General features: G+C 39.3%; 1 protein-coding gene across 2 annotated transcripts in view; it reads right to left on the minus strand.

Moving 5' to 3' along the window:
- The window catches only part of RPRD1B (regulation of nuclear pre-mRNA domain containing 1B), a 28,073-nt gene extending 12,439 nt beyond the window's left edge, over nucleotides 1-15,634 (minus strand). For both annotated transcript variants that reach the window (XM_026107101.2, XM_064521736.1), the window contains exons 1-6: nucleotides 15,268-15,634; nucleotides 13,356-13,485; nucleotides 12,117-12,250; nucleotides 5,032-5,144; nucleotides 3,070-3,196; nucleotides 1,849-2,024 (exon numbers count right to left, since the gene is read on the minus strand). In XM_026107101.2, coding sequence (XP_025962886.1) covers nucleotides 1,849-2,024; nucleotides 3,070-3,196; nucleotides 5,032-5,144; nucleotides 12,117-12,250; nucleotides 13,356-13,485; nucleotides 15,268-15,418 — 831 coding nt within the window. In that variant the 5' untranslated portion in view covers nucleotides 15,419-15,634. The remainder of the gene's footprint in view (nucleotides 1-1,848; nucleotides 2,025-3,069; nucleotides 3,197-5,031; nucleotides 5,145-12,116; nucleotides 12,251-13,355; nucleotides 13,486-15,267) is intronic.
- Between the last annotated feature and the right edge of the window lie 3 nt (nucleotides 15,635-15,637).

Consider the following 15,637-nt stretch of genomic DNA (forward strand, 5'->3'; position numbering starts at 1 on the left):
TATTTAAGAGTCGCATTTCCTGCAACTTCTACAGAACTAAGGCCACCTCGTTTTGGTGGAGAGACAAAGATGCTATCCTAACCAGATGTTTAATAAAATCTTCTTTAATATCTGATGTATTAAACAGCATGTTTACACTTAACACTAGACAAGCAACTTGCCCATCACCACCAGCAGGATTATTCCTATGAACAAAGTAGTTCAGCTCATCTGGTTAACAGCTTAATTTGCAACTCGGCCTCAGTAACATTTTTAAAATAACATTCCTTACCAAAAGCAGAATTTCAAAAACAAAAACAATATGCTTACCACATCATTTCAGTTAGTTTGTTAGAAATTTTAATTTAACATTGTAACTGCAAATTTCTTAATTTTGCATATCTTCAAACTGACTAAAATTTATGGATTGTTCTGGGCCTCTTAAAATGCCTCTGTGCAGCATTTCCCTACCCATTTCTTGCTTTTCTAGGGATTAAGTCTATTATATAAACCTGCTTCTACTAGACAGGTGTCTTTTTTCAGAAAGAAAAATAAAAAAAATTGACCCAAGACTTCCACTAGTATTCAGCAAATAAATCATGTGCCAAACATGATCTACTTTATGACATCTTTCATATCCATGGCTGAAAGTACCTTATTAATGACTCAGCCATAAGACAGACATTATGTTTGAAGAAATTTAAGCTAAACAAGCTAATAAAATTATTTACTATCAACACTAATTCTGAACACAACACCAGCACTTGCCCTTCTGATTTCAAATCTGGAAAGGCAACATGTTCACAATTACAAGACATTCAGAATCATAAGGACACACTACAAAAAATACATCCAAAGTGAAATTTACCTCAAACAATGTTGCCTAGCTGTCCAAAGATAAGGTTCGTCATGACAGTTAACAGAACATGCAATCGCTACAACAGTCTCCTTCCAGAAGACTTTGTCCTCTGCAGCAATTCATGTCCCACCCAACAGCTGTTCTTAATAATCAGCAGCCGATAGCATAAAGAAAGCCCTTAATGTGTTGCCAAGGGGCAGTTTAACAGATGGCAGAGTGACATACAACCGAAATCATTAATTAAACTTCCATATTAGTCCCAGGGTGTGGCGCTGAAAAAACTTCCTCCGAGAAGGAATGTTTCAGATAAATGGCCGTCTGCCACCGCCTGTGTTCTCACTCTAGGACTTGCGGCTGAGGCCGAGTTCCCACTAGAGGAGTCTCATTTTTACACACTCTCCTGCCCTCCTTGTTCACGAGAGCTATGGCATGAAATGCAAGTCATCATCTTTTGAGATCAGCCCAATTTATACTTAATTACAGAAGCTGTTGGTAAAAGTGGCTGTTAAAGGATACTAGAAGATCTCATTTAAACTGCATCTGCTTATCAATTAGGGAGTGGGAAGAGAAATGAAAGGCACCCAACCATAGGCAAAAGACAAAACAACCCCCCCCCCCCCAAAAGAAAGAAAGAAACAAACAAACAAACAAAAAAACAGCTTAGGGTAAGGGGAGCTCATTTGGAAATTCATTCTCATTTGGAAATGAGAATTTCATTTTAAAAAAAAAGGGAGGGGGGAATCTGAACCAAACAAAAATGTTTGTTAAACGAGTATACTTTGTTACAAAGTTTTGAGTTCTGGGCCTTCCATGTCCATGTGCAGTAAAACGTCTTGGACCGATTTGTTTTCTTCAGTGTTTTTACATTGCTTCTTCACCCCTGTTTTACTCCAAATGGAAAGATAACTCCTAGAACCATCTTCACTGACAGAAATACCTTACTTAGGAGTCAAGTGGGAGTATTTGCTGAGACAATCCATTTGCCAGCACTGCTTTAAATCAGTACTCACTTCTAGCTTTTTCTCTTTTTCTGTCAATACATCCTTTTGATTCTGCGTGTACTCGATCAGCATGCGTGCCAGCTGGCGCCGGTCTTCCAGCTCTGCTGCCAGCCGTCCATTGTACTCTGCTAGTAACAGACATGCTTCATCCACAGTCTTCGAAAGACGTTCTGCTGCCTCTTTGTCTACGTGCAAAAGTGTTCAGTAATTTACAGGATGAAGTTTAAAACCTTTTATCTTTTGACAGAAGGGTTATAATTCACCAAGAGCATGCACAATAACATTTCATTCATAAATACGGCCCTGGCTTGATAGGAAAACAGAACTCTAATCACAAGGAATATAAAGAAAATGGGCAAGACTAACAACTTGAGAACAGCGCTTTTCAGATACTGATGAGACTGACTGTATTTTGTTCTTGCAGAGAGGTCAATGATTAGAAGTGAAAAAAATCTATAAAGTTATCCTCTATAACAGATTAAACTAGAACTTTAGGCTGCACTGTCAGAATTTATTTAAATCACAGGGTTTTAATGTTTAAACATGGTGCACACTTTTTACTTCCTCTTTTCTCTCAGTATCTGCTAACATATTCTTACAAGCAAACATACAAATTGCATGCTAGTCTTCACAGCTGGACACAGCAATTGTGTATTATAAAAGACTGAATAAGTGACAGTTCATAATAAGTTCTAAATTAAACTACTTTCAGGAACAAGAGTCAAATCAATTAAACCTTTAAAGGCTTCTATTAAGATTATTTTTAAAATATAACTGCAAAAGTCACTTCAAATAATGACTGTCAGATTTATGGGAGTAGCAAGTTTCTTTTTCTGTAGCTGTGAAGGAGTACATGTGTACTCAGCACGGCCTGACAAAACTCATTAAAATGCCTAATAGTCAAGGTGTTCAAGAGTCAAGCACATCCATTTGAGAACTCTGCCTCTATTTCCTCTACATTCTTGCAAAATGCTGTTGATGCTCTCCAAGCACAAAAACCTTTGTAAACGTGCAGATTGGTCCAAGCCAAGAAATGGAAGAACGTATACAAATTTCATCTTCAATTATATTTCATAGGGTTGTGATCTATTAACTACCCAAGAATTAGAAAACAAGCACACAAAACCTGAAATTTACTCCCCCTGTACATTATGATTATGTAGAAATCAAAGGTTTTTTTTTTTTAAGTTATTCTTTGGACCCATTTTCATTCACCATTAAGTTTCATACCTGTAATTTTCTCCAGTAATGATACATCCTGAACTTCCTGAGGCAGGGAGGCAATTTTTTGCCGCACTGTTGCATCTCCTGATGCTGCATTTTCTAAGTCTTGCAAGGCTTTGATCAAATCCTCAGTCTACCAAATGGAAAGACAAGTAGGCTATCATTAAAACCAGGTAACTTCTATGCTGCTTCCTGTGGATATGGACACTGCATTACCCTCTGAGGTCACTTACCTTTGAAGGCAACCATTATTGGAGTATTTTCTTCAATTAATTTTTAAACAGTTTCTTCCTAACACACAGAGTATTCACTAAGTTTACAATATACTAGTATTTATAACTTATGTGTAATTACATCATTATTCAATGGATCATCATTATTCAACACTCTGCAGTTGAAAACTTTTCATTCCAATTAAGAGAAGTGACCATTTCAGACAAAGCTGAAAAGACCACCACCAATTTGAGAAACAATCAATCAATCCTTGGCTTTGCATCAAATTTGGTCTGCTTATTTTAATTCTGAATATTTCTTTGACACTTTCCCTTAGCATTAGACTAAAAGGAGCGTACATGCACCTTTTGTTCAACTCTACAGGTACACTTCGACTTAGCAAGAAAAACTTGTATCAATCTAAACAATACTGTCTGTCAGCTTTTTATAGTTGCCAGTTTTAGAATTTTGTACTTGGTTACCTACTATAAACTTTGACTACGATGAAAAATACCCCTATTAAAGCAGACTTTATATTGTCCTCCTTTAGTAAAGCCATTGATATTCCTCATTTAGCTAAATTGGCTCTTCAGAAGCACACGGCAGTTAAAATAGACTCTGCTGTATCCCATCAATTTCATCTTCCAGCTATTCTCAGTGCATGGAGAAAAATGCATCAGTATAAATAAATATGCTCAAAAGGTATCTTAGCATAAGATGAATTTGGATGAGTACTGCCTTATAAGGACCTTCACTGACCCACCATATCCCCTCCCCCTCAAAAAAAGAGTGAAAGAAAGGGAGATTCCTTGAAAAAGTATTCTGTTTCTGTGTTGTAGAACAACACCCAAGGTTTAAGAGATAGTTTTTGAAACTGCAAGGCTAGCCCTGTAAACAACTCCAATTTAATACTTAGTTTGAAAATTAATAAAAACATTGAAAAAATAGCTTTTAAATAAATATCTTATGGAAGTCTTGCAGTTTTATCAGAAAACTAAAGATGTCCATTGCCTGCCTAATATTTAGTCCTTCTTTGCAAACTACTAATGATTTCCAATAGTAACAAACACAATGTTTACATTAAGAGAAACCCGGATGCCTTGCAGCTCATGAGGTAAAAACAAGAAGCTCCACTCATTTCTTTGACAACTGCAATTTATTTTTATATTTCAGTGTTTACAGTCTACCAGATGGATGGCGTAACTTTTTATTTTTTCAAATAGACAATGGTTTAACATATGTTCAGGTTGCAGCCTTAAATAGTCAAAATGATTCTCTTTATTCCGTTCCTATTATTACCACATCGCTAACATGTCAGCCTCAAAATAAAGTCTTTGAAATTGATTTTTGTAACCAACTCCACACAAACCTATCTAAGACTGGGCTTTTAATATACACATTGAGACACATGTCCTACAAAAAAAAAAATAGTTTTAACTGTTACAACTTTGGTTTTGAGAGATCACGCACCAATCTTACGAAGCATTTAAAGTACAGCCTGTTCTTCTAGCAGTCCTTTGAGATTCTTTACCGGTAGCACTACTCAGACCTTGGTTTAGACTAACTGAAATCGCTCAGATGTTCTGCAGTATTTTAATATGAGAAAAGAATCTGTTCCATTACATATTGGCTTCTCAAACCCCAACCGAGTTTCTCCAGTAAATGGCTTTTGCTTGTTGGCAGCTCCACCTCGTGGCTGTACCACACGGGAGGTCGCTTTCCAAACTCCTCCCACCCTCGACCCTTGAGACGTACCAGAAGCGGCCCAGCACTAGAGTCTTGGGGTGAGTAGCTCCCAGGGTAATCATCATCTTCCTCCTCCTGTATTTGCTGAAAAGTCCGCTTTAAAGACTTCTTCTCCTCTGCAACTGAAGACACATATAAGCAACTCATTTGGATGCCAGATCTACACACCTCAACCACCTCTACTAAAAAAGCACCAACCACTACACCAGCTGCTTTGATGATTAGGCCTCTCTAAAGAGAAGGATTGGCCACAGATGGACTCTAATATTGGCATCATATTGCAATAGCACACCAGCAAGGGAAGGCTAATCTCACCCACACAAGTCTATATACGCATGTGTTCTAAGCACAAGGATGCGGTCTTATCAGCAGTATGCACTGCACTTATATCTTTGTGCCTTCTACACTGAAAATAGGCATGGCAAGAAAATGCCCTATTTGCCAATAAATGGCAAATCTTCAACACTGCTCAAAATCTCTGGTTAATACTATGCATGTATGTAAGGGTTCCCGACCAGGAGAAATGGAGGATGGATCCGAAGATACATATGAACTAAAGAAATTCAAATTATTTTTTCCATCAAGCACATGCTCATGGTGGTCTTACAATCAAAGGACAAATAACTGCTGGTTATTCAGCCTTCCACTTCTCCATCAAAATAAAGACCTCAAGACAGCTCTATCAAACTGAAGCTCTGCAACAAGATGCGACAGCAACATCAGTAATGGACAGAACATGAACTGATCTCCAAGCAGGTAACCTGTAATGCCGCAGAAATAAGGATTTCATAAAGGAAGACACTGCTGGTTGAATGAATCTTAGCATAACATGCCTTAGCTTGAAAGGGAAAAGCCAGTTTGAGTCAGAAGTCTTAATGCAGTATTTGATCCAGTTACAGAGCCTTCAAAAGAAAAGAACTCATTTTTCAGACTTGTCATCAAAACTCAGAAGAGTGAGAGTAATTTGTAAGACAGCTTAGGACAGAGTCCCAAGAATATCTCTTGAATGGAATCAGGTCTCACCAAGATAATCATGGAATTCAAGGGAAACAGTCAGAATATACACAGATTCACAGAAAAATCCAAGATCATTCTTGATTTAAAATGGTATCAGTCTGCCCAAATCTAATGAAGAAACAAACAGAAACGTATGCCCTTAAATGCTGAATTTTGCTTGTCTTGTGAGCTGAAAAAATGTTATTTTAACAGAGAGAAGGTCAGAGGTGCTGCGCATCCTGCTAGCGTGGGAAAAAACTGAACAATCTCCATAAGGCAGACAAGAATGCATCTCTGTTAGAGATCAGATTAACTCTATGGGAAGCAAAGCAGCACAGAAAAAGTAGTTATCCAAAATCAGATGATATTTTGATGTATGCTAAAGTAAAGCTGTCTAGGCTAGAAAAAGGTATGATATAGTTATTGTACATATACAACTGAGGAAAGAGAGTACTTGATAATATGACTGATAAGCAAATAAGATATCAGATTAACAAGAAGAATGGCTGCAGTCCACTAAGGTCTGCAAAAAAACAAACACACACACCACACACATAGAATTGTGGTCTGCACATTTTCTATTCAAAGTGGCCAAAGAGAGTATTTAAAGTTACATAGCCTTGGTACAATGTGCCATGAATATTTATCACTTGTATGTACTTTATATTAAGTAATTAACCAATAAAACATAAACAGAAGGCAACTGACAGAAGAGTGAATGACCACAGTGCATACAAAAGTGAAAACATGAAGGAGAATTGTTGGAGAACTGATCCTGCTGTGTTGCCCACTGGTCTATCCCCCAAAAGTTTCATGCTTGCTATTAGCCTGCTACTCTAACACAGAAGCTTCAGCATTCAGTAAAATTTTCTGTCTGAACAAGACTGAGTTTGATTAGAAAGACTCTAAAGATGATAGGTGCATGAATATCTGCAGGCCTAAGTATCAGTACCCAGCTGGTGTGCTGGAAAAGTCACAACTTCCTGAGAATATGAACAGCAGCTAACGAGACAGTGCCCAGGAGAAAAAGGAGCCTAGACAAAGCAGTTGGCTTTACAGTACCATTTTGGGCACCACATATGTGGGATCTGGCACTCTTTCTTCCTTGGATTGCTAAACAAGGGCAGCAGAAGACCTCTCTAAAGAATTCTGGAAACACCATTTCCATTTCACCCAAAAAAAAAAAAAAATCTATTTTCAAATACAAGGGACTATCATGAAAAGAGAGAACAAGGAAGTCAGGCTTGAGTCACAAAGGATCCTGCCTAGGTAGCTTTGAAGATCTGCTAACCATGAGTAATTTAACTGTTACAGTTTACACTTCTGAAAAAACTCTCAAATCCATCAAAAAAGAAAAAACATTACGAACATCTAAAACTGATCAGAATTCAACAGTGGTATCAAACATGCGGCCTCTGAAACAAGCGAGATATCCTTGTAGAAGATGGACAGTTTCTTCCAGGAAAATTAAACAGCCCACTGTTGATGCTGACACATAAAGAAGGTAGAGAAGCCACTGCTCAGAGAAGAGATGAAGTCAGCTTTCCTGCTTCTTCTGGGTCTTCTTCATAGCTCGAAAATGAACCACTCCCTAAGAGCCTTCAAAGAGCAAAGCACTGTGTTTCTCCAAAATGACTGACAACTGCTGTCATAATGGTTTTGCAGTGAAACTTCAGGTGGTTGTTGATCTCACAGCCGCAGTGTGAGAAGCATCCAAAGATGCCTGTAAATGTATTTCTTCACCAACTGACTTTTCAGTCTTGAAATCATCTGGTGGCTTGAGGAGGCTTATAATGTATCATGGGCCAGCCTTTAGTAACAAAGTATGAGTTTTCCTGTAAATTGGCAAAGAATGAACTCTTCCTATCTAGGATGTTTACCTTTTTGTTCTCTGCTCCTGAAGATCAGTTTTAGAGGTAAACAGACTTCTTTGATTTCATTCCAGGCTCACACACACAATATATAGAAAGCGATAGTGGAATCTGTACATGCATTCAAAAGAATAACTAGAAATTTAAAACTTTGCTTTGTTACAAAGAGTGGTTTTATATTGTCTTGAAATTAAGAACAAAAAAACCTTAAAATGAACATATTATCATCTGTTGTGAAGACTTGGTTACATTCAACTCCTCATCCAAGAAGCAGCTACACAATATTCTAAGAAATTCCATATGTAGATTAATGAATTTCACTGGTGGGACATAGGCAAGTTTATATTTTCACAAAAACAAATAGTCCTTAATTTAAGTGACGATTTACCAGTGTTGGCACAGCTATGCCATGTGCTTTTTCTGAAAACTAAGCACACAGCTGTAGCTTCCATGACAAGCTGCATGAGCAGAAGCTTCTGCCTACAGAAATGAATGTGAGGAAATATGCTAGGAAACTCCACTCAAACAGATATTCCAGATCTGGAGTAACAGATAGACTTCTAAGACAGAGGTTTTTACTTCTGAAATTCTAAAGATAACTGTTTACTTGAAGGGTAGAACAGCTGAATTTAAGTGCTTTGTTTACCTAGTGCCAGAGCTATCATCCTCAGCCAGCATAATCAGAAATAGGCCTCCCAAAACCGTAACAAAACAAAACAAAAAACCCCAGGCTTCATGTTCCAAGGAACCTGATACAAGAGGGACACTTTTGGAAAGCAATTTAGGACAAAATATTGAACACAGCAAAAAACTAATCTTCCTGAAGAAAAAAGACCACCATCATAGAGCACCAGAAGACAAAGAACAACAAAATACGAGAAACCTAATGCTTTGGTGTACCTTCCAACTATTCTAGCACCTTGATTTTAAGGTGTAGATTATTCATGATTGTTAAGTTCTTCTTACAACATATATTCTTTGGTAGCCTGTCCCACATCAAGCATAACTAGAACTGATCTGCTCCAAAATGATACCTAGTCCTGTCCCCAAGTGCCTTTATTTCAATTATTCTTGGAAGAATCCCTGTCTGCTTTCCTTTTTGACATTTTTTCCTCTGTATTTCAATACGGGTCTTACTCCCTATGCCTCAGTTTGCAATATAAGCTCAGTCACAGAGGATGGGTAACAACAGTTCCGTTCTACATTATCTTGTGACACTCCCACATCAGAGCACACTCAAGGACTTCCTTCAACTGTTTATTAAAATGACAATGAAAACCTGTCAGCTATATGGGTTATATTACCTAAAGGATTTTACATCAAACCCCTGCAGACCTATTTTTTTCCAGCACTTAAGATAAATGGGTTCTTCTCCTCCCTATCCCTTGTAAAAAGAAACATTCTAAGAAAAAAAAAAAAAAGAGATTAATGAGAAAGCAAATGCAAGCTTAATAAATACATTCAGAGTTGAAATCCCTATAAATAAAGATAGCAGCATTCAGAAGTTTATCTGTATGTGTATGCATGTTTCCTTAACAAACCTGAAAGACTGTGACATGGTACTAAATTGCATCACTCTAAGGAAGTAAGAGCTAGGAAACATAATGCTTAGAAAGGGCAGGCACTTCTCTCCCACCCCCCCACACCCTCCCTTAAGGGGGGATTTCATTATTCATGCAGTTCCATGGCAGGTATCCAGCATGTGCTTCCAACTGAATTACTATATACACATCTATCTGAGGCTTTGCTATTAACGAAACAAGAAATGGGCTGCACCATTAGAACATGCACAGATAAGTTTTAATGATTTCTCTTCTCATTCATACAGGACTCTCTTACTCTGGCAAGTTTCACAGCTGTAAGTAGAGCTGGTACACTTGAACCCAGGCAGAGCCGTCCTGTTCAGAAAGCAGCACCTACTCATCCCAGTAATTTAAGAGGCCTTTCACACATTGCAACATTAAAAAGCAGCAGATTTGTCTGCACAGACTTGCTGCCCTATCTTAGGCTTAAGATGAGTATATTCATCACCACTGCAACAGATGCTTTTAAAAAGCTTCAAAACTTTGTTTTAATGGCACAACACTAAACCAACCTAAAGATACTAATGCTACCCATTTCTAACCTATGTCTACTTTGTAAGCATGCAAAATCAGGAATTCAGATTTTGGGGGTTTTTTTTTGAAAAGTGGTGTATTATGGTTATTCCATTTTTTATGGCAAATGCGTCTGTAAAACAAGCAAGATGGACAATAATGCATCTTCTGTTAGCTTGAAAACAGAGACTTCTGCTACATAGATAATTGCCCACCAGAAACTGGACAAACACCAGCTTACATTAGAAAGCCATTAAAATTCAATATGAAACTAGTTCTTACCGTTATAAAGCTAATTTGAAAACAAGCCAGTCAAAACAAGGAGAAAAAGTCAAGACAACTCTGAGTTTTTCAATTTTTTTCCCCTTATTAAAAAAAAAAACCCACAATTTGTTTTTTCCAATGAGTTGACAGGAAGGCAGCAATACCCACACTTCTGAAAAAGTCTGGACTGTTCTCTCAAACAAACAAACAAAAAACATTAATGCTCATTTACCCAGATATAAACTAACTTTCTAGCCATGATGTGCACAATAAAGTTCTTAGAACATCTATATTCCTTCTCATTTTGTTTCCCACAAAGTTCTGTAACAATTAGGAAGAGTTTGATCTTGCGCAAACAGCTGTAAGTTCAGAAGGTAACAGTAGCGGGACTGATTGATACCACCGCTCAGAACAGCGGATGATACTGAGCAACAGGTCATCCATTGCCAGTTCACCTGGATTTCATATCAGCGTTTTTTTGAACAAGAAGCATCACTTTATTAAGACTAAAAAAGAGATATGTTTCTAGGTACCTTAGCAGATCAACAGTTTCAAACACTCAGTTATTCAGTTTAACAAGAATTCAGGCATGCAGAATCTCTGTCCTTTCATGACAAACAGGTGTCTTAAGCACTATGCCCAATCAAGAAAAAGCAATCAAATTTGCACTTTCATTTAGAGACTGTACATGTTCCAGCCCTCCCAGAACACCCTTCCACCTTCCCATTCACTCATGACAGAGACTCACTTGGGAGGTCATGTGGATTCCATGTCCCGATATGGAAGAGAGAATCCCTTCAGGCAGTTGGCCTCCAAGCATTTGGGAAAAAAATGCAATACCTTCTGAATGTTACAATTGTTTACATTGAGTTGGAAGGTACTGGTTGTAAGTTGCTAGATCTGACCCACTCACTAATTTTGCCTAAAGCAGCATGTTAAAAAACAAAACTGTAACCACAGATGTATGACTTCACATGCTTTGCTCATGTCTTCAGATTAATACCGGTCAATTACCATTATCATCCAGTAAAAGGTTTACATGCATCTTACTTGTTTTCACCAGCTAAGAATAGCGTAAGGATACTTTACTAGTGATTAAGCCAAGTCTGCCATGAAGTATAGTACCTCTGTGGGGAACAGGGCAAAATCTGGCCAAGCAGCTTTCTGATTTTGGCTAACTTGAAAAGACTGAGACTGAAAGATTCTCTTGACTGGAACTCCTCAATTTTTAATGACTCTCACCCTCAAGAGGCTAGGTATCCTCCTACTCTCCTCTTCACAGTACTACCAGTTAAATTTCAGATGCTACGACAGAAGAGGCAGTACCTGCCAGAGGAGTAGAAAAGTACAGTAAATTCAAGAAGTCTACACTGTCTCTCACACCTGCCTCCTGCAGCAATAAGGTTGTAATCATGATGCTCTAAGGTTACTAAATGATGCAAATTATTATGTTATTATACCAACTGACATCATTTGGAGAAAAGAGACCAGATAAGCTTCTGGGCATATATTCCAATATTCATTTATTAAAAAGTCTTTGTTGAGTCATAATAAAGCATAACAACTACACAAAATAAAAAATAAATATGAAAATAAAAGCACAAGCAAGATTGAATAAACCATTATAATAACCCAGCTGATTACTCTCATACATATGAAGTGGGACAATTTTAACTCCCAAGCAACAGTTCCTTGTGTCCTATCAACTTAACCTGACATCAAAAGGCAGCCCTAGAGTGTTCTGTCTGCACACACAGAGCCAGAATTTACCTGATGTTAAGCTCATTGCTGGGAACAAGTCATGAGGCAATAAACTGGCAAAATGGAGCTTGGAGTTTAAAACAACAAAAAACCCCACCACACTCACCTTTAGTTTGGGGGCTATTGGAGTCTTCCATAGAAAGTTTCAATTGTTGTATAAACTCACTGCCATACACACTCCTTTCTTGCCAGATATTAAGCAATCGTTCCAAGGGCTTTTTGCAGCCCTCATCTGCTTCTCTGTTTAAAGATTTAAGAAGTGGTTATAGTTCAGCTGAAAACATAAGAAATGTTTTAAGAAAGCATCTTCCAAATAAGAAGTTGCACCCATTGCAACATCTGCACTTTTGGAGAGACTCTTTCTCATGCTCTCTGGCATAAACTGTACAAAACACACTTGAAGCCAATTTTCCTCTTATATTAGAAGCAAAGATTGCCTGAAAGCACCCGACCTTCCCACCCCAAGGGAAGGGCCAGAAAAATTTTGAAGGAAGAAACTTGGTATCTTTCAGAATCTGCAAAAAGAGTTACAAAACACCTCCCAAGTTGCCATATTTTCTGTTTAAAGTATTAACCTGGAACAGTTGTTTCAGTCAATAACATCCTAGTTAAAAAACAGATTGTTTGGATCATTAGGCATTTAAATGTACTTATACAGCACACTGAAAGTTAGATAGCTATCCAGAACAGGATACCACTAAACACACATAACATTAAAGTTGTTTAGTTGAGATAATTATTATTATGCTATTTAGAGAAAATCTTGACTAAATGGTAGTCCATTTTCTGGCAGCTGCAACACATCTCTCTTCCTTTCACATATAAAAATTCTTCCTTCTGCTAACAAGGAAACTAGTAACTGTTAAAACACGCAATGCAAAAGAAATTATGCTCAAACCAGAAGACTGTCAAGAATCCGGTGACTGAAAAGTATCAGATCTGTTTTAAAATCTTCTGAAAAGGGGAAAGAGTCATCATTATGTAGCTTTAAAAAACACGTGCAACAATTAAATGTCAGTACCTTTGAACAAGGTGTAATTGTCATCTTTGAACAGATCTGCAAGATCTTTTAATAACAATTAAAATAAAGTATTTAGGAATTGCATGCAGAGCAGAAGTGTTTGTGAATCAGCCCCTCACAACTTTATATAAGTATCCCCCAGGAGAAAGATTAATACTAAACAGTTCCTATCCACAAAGTAGTCAATGTCCACTTTCTACTAGAGACGGGGTATAAACACTCCTGAAATTAAAAAAAAAAAAAAAAAAAAGTAAAACTTGTTATAACAAGAATGCAAAAACTTTAGAGAGAAAATTTGAGTTAAAAAGTGATGTAACAACGTACCTGGCAACATGAGAAAAAGCATCCACAAGAACAGATTCAAATTCCCTAGTAAATTCAGGACCTTTCCTCTTACTGTTCTGGATGACATCATTTGCTAAATATAGGAAAGTAAGCTTCCTACTCGATTTTGCTAGGAAAGGAAAAAAAGATAGTTTGCAATTGTTTCTCACTTCTTTCACCTGGCATTATTAACAAGCTGTTAGAAGTTGCTTATACTTTTTTAGCCTAAAAAAAGAGTTCAAAGTATTTCTATGTTACTATCACAGCAATAGCAGCCAGAGGCCTTCAAGTCAAGTAGTTCTTGTCCTCCTTACTTTTGCTAGATTTTTTCAATTAATTTATAAAATAATCATGAGCTTGATACTTTTTGTGCAGTCATCTCAACTCTAAAGAAATCTGTGCAAAAATTAAGCCTTAAATATGTCTCAAAATTAAAACAAATTGTTCCAACCTACCAACAAATTAACATAACGCTAAATTTATTTTTCATTATTTTTCATTCATAAGTTTAAAAGTTTGCATAGAATTACTTAGGATAGATCCACAGAAGGAATAGTGAAACTGCAGAAGAAAACTATTGCAGAGACTCATTTTTCTTAACAATGCTCTATGGCAACAGATTTAAATTTGCTCCCTATATCATGATTCTCCCAATCTGACGCCATCAGATTCTACTTCACCAAGGGCAGGATCAGGAGGAGATGTGGTTCTCTAGAATACAACAGTCGAGAATGTACATACACGAGCCAGAAAGCAAACGTGCTTACTGCCACAGCAGGTCCAATTCAGATCTTTCAAATATTCGTACTCAATTTACTATAAATGACAACAGCTAACAATCACATGAAAGATGTTTTAACATACTCCAATTAGGACTTCACACAGCATCGCACAGTACAAGGGTCAGACACTGCTGGCTGCAGAGGGTGAGAAGGGTGACATTAACAAGACGCTGGCTGGTTTCAGGGAGGAAACATCAACAGTGACACTGGCAGACTTCTTATCTCACTATGAAGCTCTTCAGAAAGCTACCAGCACTTGCAAAGGCAGACTTTAGTTAAGTTAATCTCCAACGGAAGAAAGCACAAAACATTTCTGGATGATATTACCAAACAATTCTTCCATATCTCTACAGTCAGCTTTACTTTGCATATCTCCTAGTGCCCTGGCGTAATTCTTTATTGGAAAAGTAAGAGGAATCTAAAAGAAAAACAGCCAACAAAGCACTTTCACAGATAACTTGAGGACATACAGAGAAAAGGAAACCACCATATCTTTATTTTACAGCCAAGCTGTCTGGCTCAGTGAAGATTCAGCAAAGCAAGGTAGCTGAGCATCCTCTGCTCCCTCAACTAACACTTCGCTATTTTATCAAAGTTTCTAGCCTCTTGTATTTCCAAGCACCATCTCTAACGGTGTGCACCAAAATACACGCACGCCGCTCCACGTTAATTTGCGCACTGACCTCCCTCCAGGCTCTAACAGAAAACCAGCACAAAACGCTCTCCACGCGCTTGACGCGCCTGCTAGACTGTAACTCCCGAGCTCTCACGAGTTACAAAGTTTTCCGCTTGCCGAGACAGAGTTCAGAGACCGGGACCAGAAATAACCGGCCACTCGGCAGCGTCCCGCCCCCGGCCGAGCCCCACAGGTGCCAGCGGGAGCGCGCCCCGATCTCTGACAGGACCGGGGCCGGCCCTTCGCGCTCGGCAGCGGGCAGAGCAAGCTGCCGCCGCCGCCCGGCTCCGCGCGGCCGTTGCGCCCCTCGCCCAGACGGTGCGGCCGCCGCGGCTCCCGGCGGCACCGGGGGCACCGCGCACCTTCGCCGCGGCAGGCCCGAGCCGGGCCCCGGAGGGGGCGGGCGCCCCGCGGGAAGCGGCGGCCGCCACCCCACCCCCCTGGCGCCGCGTACCTTTGCGGAGCTCCCGGTGCCACACGGAGACGATGGGCCCTGCGTGCTTGCGGTGGTGGATGAGCCACAGCGAAAGGGTCTGCACGCTCTGCTGGGAGTTGCTCAGCTCCGACAGCTTCTTCTCCAGCGCCGACTCCGAGAAGGAGGACATGGCGCCGGGCCGGCGCCACGGCCTGCTCCGCCCGCGGGGGAGGGCGCGACACCGCCTCACCGACAACAAACCGCCGCCGCCACAAGATGGCCGCCCGACCTCTCACCCCGCCGCGGCGGGTCAAAGGGCAGCATCCTACGGATCGCCAGAGGGGAATCGGGGAGCACCGCTACGGCCGGTGCAGTTTGCATGCACCGGGGGGAGGGGGTAGCGCAGCAG

The sequence above is a fragment of the Dromaius novaehollandiae genome, chromosome 16 (genome assembly GCF_036370855.1).
Source record: "Dromaius novaehollandiae isolate bDroNov1 chromosome 16, bDroNov1.hap1, whole genome shotgun sequence".
NCBI classification, from domain to species: domain Eukaryota; kingdom Metazoa; phylum Chordata; class Aves; order Casuariiformes; family Dromaiidae; genus Dromaius; species Dromaius novaehollandiae.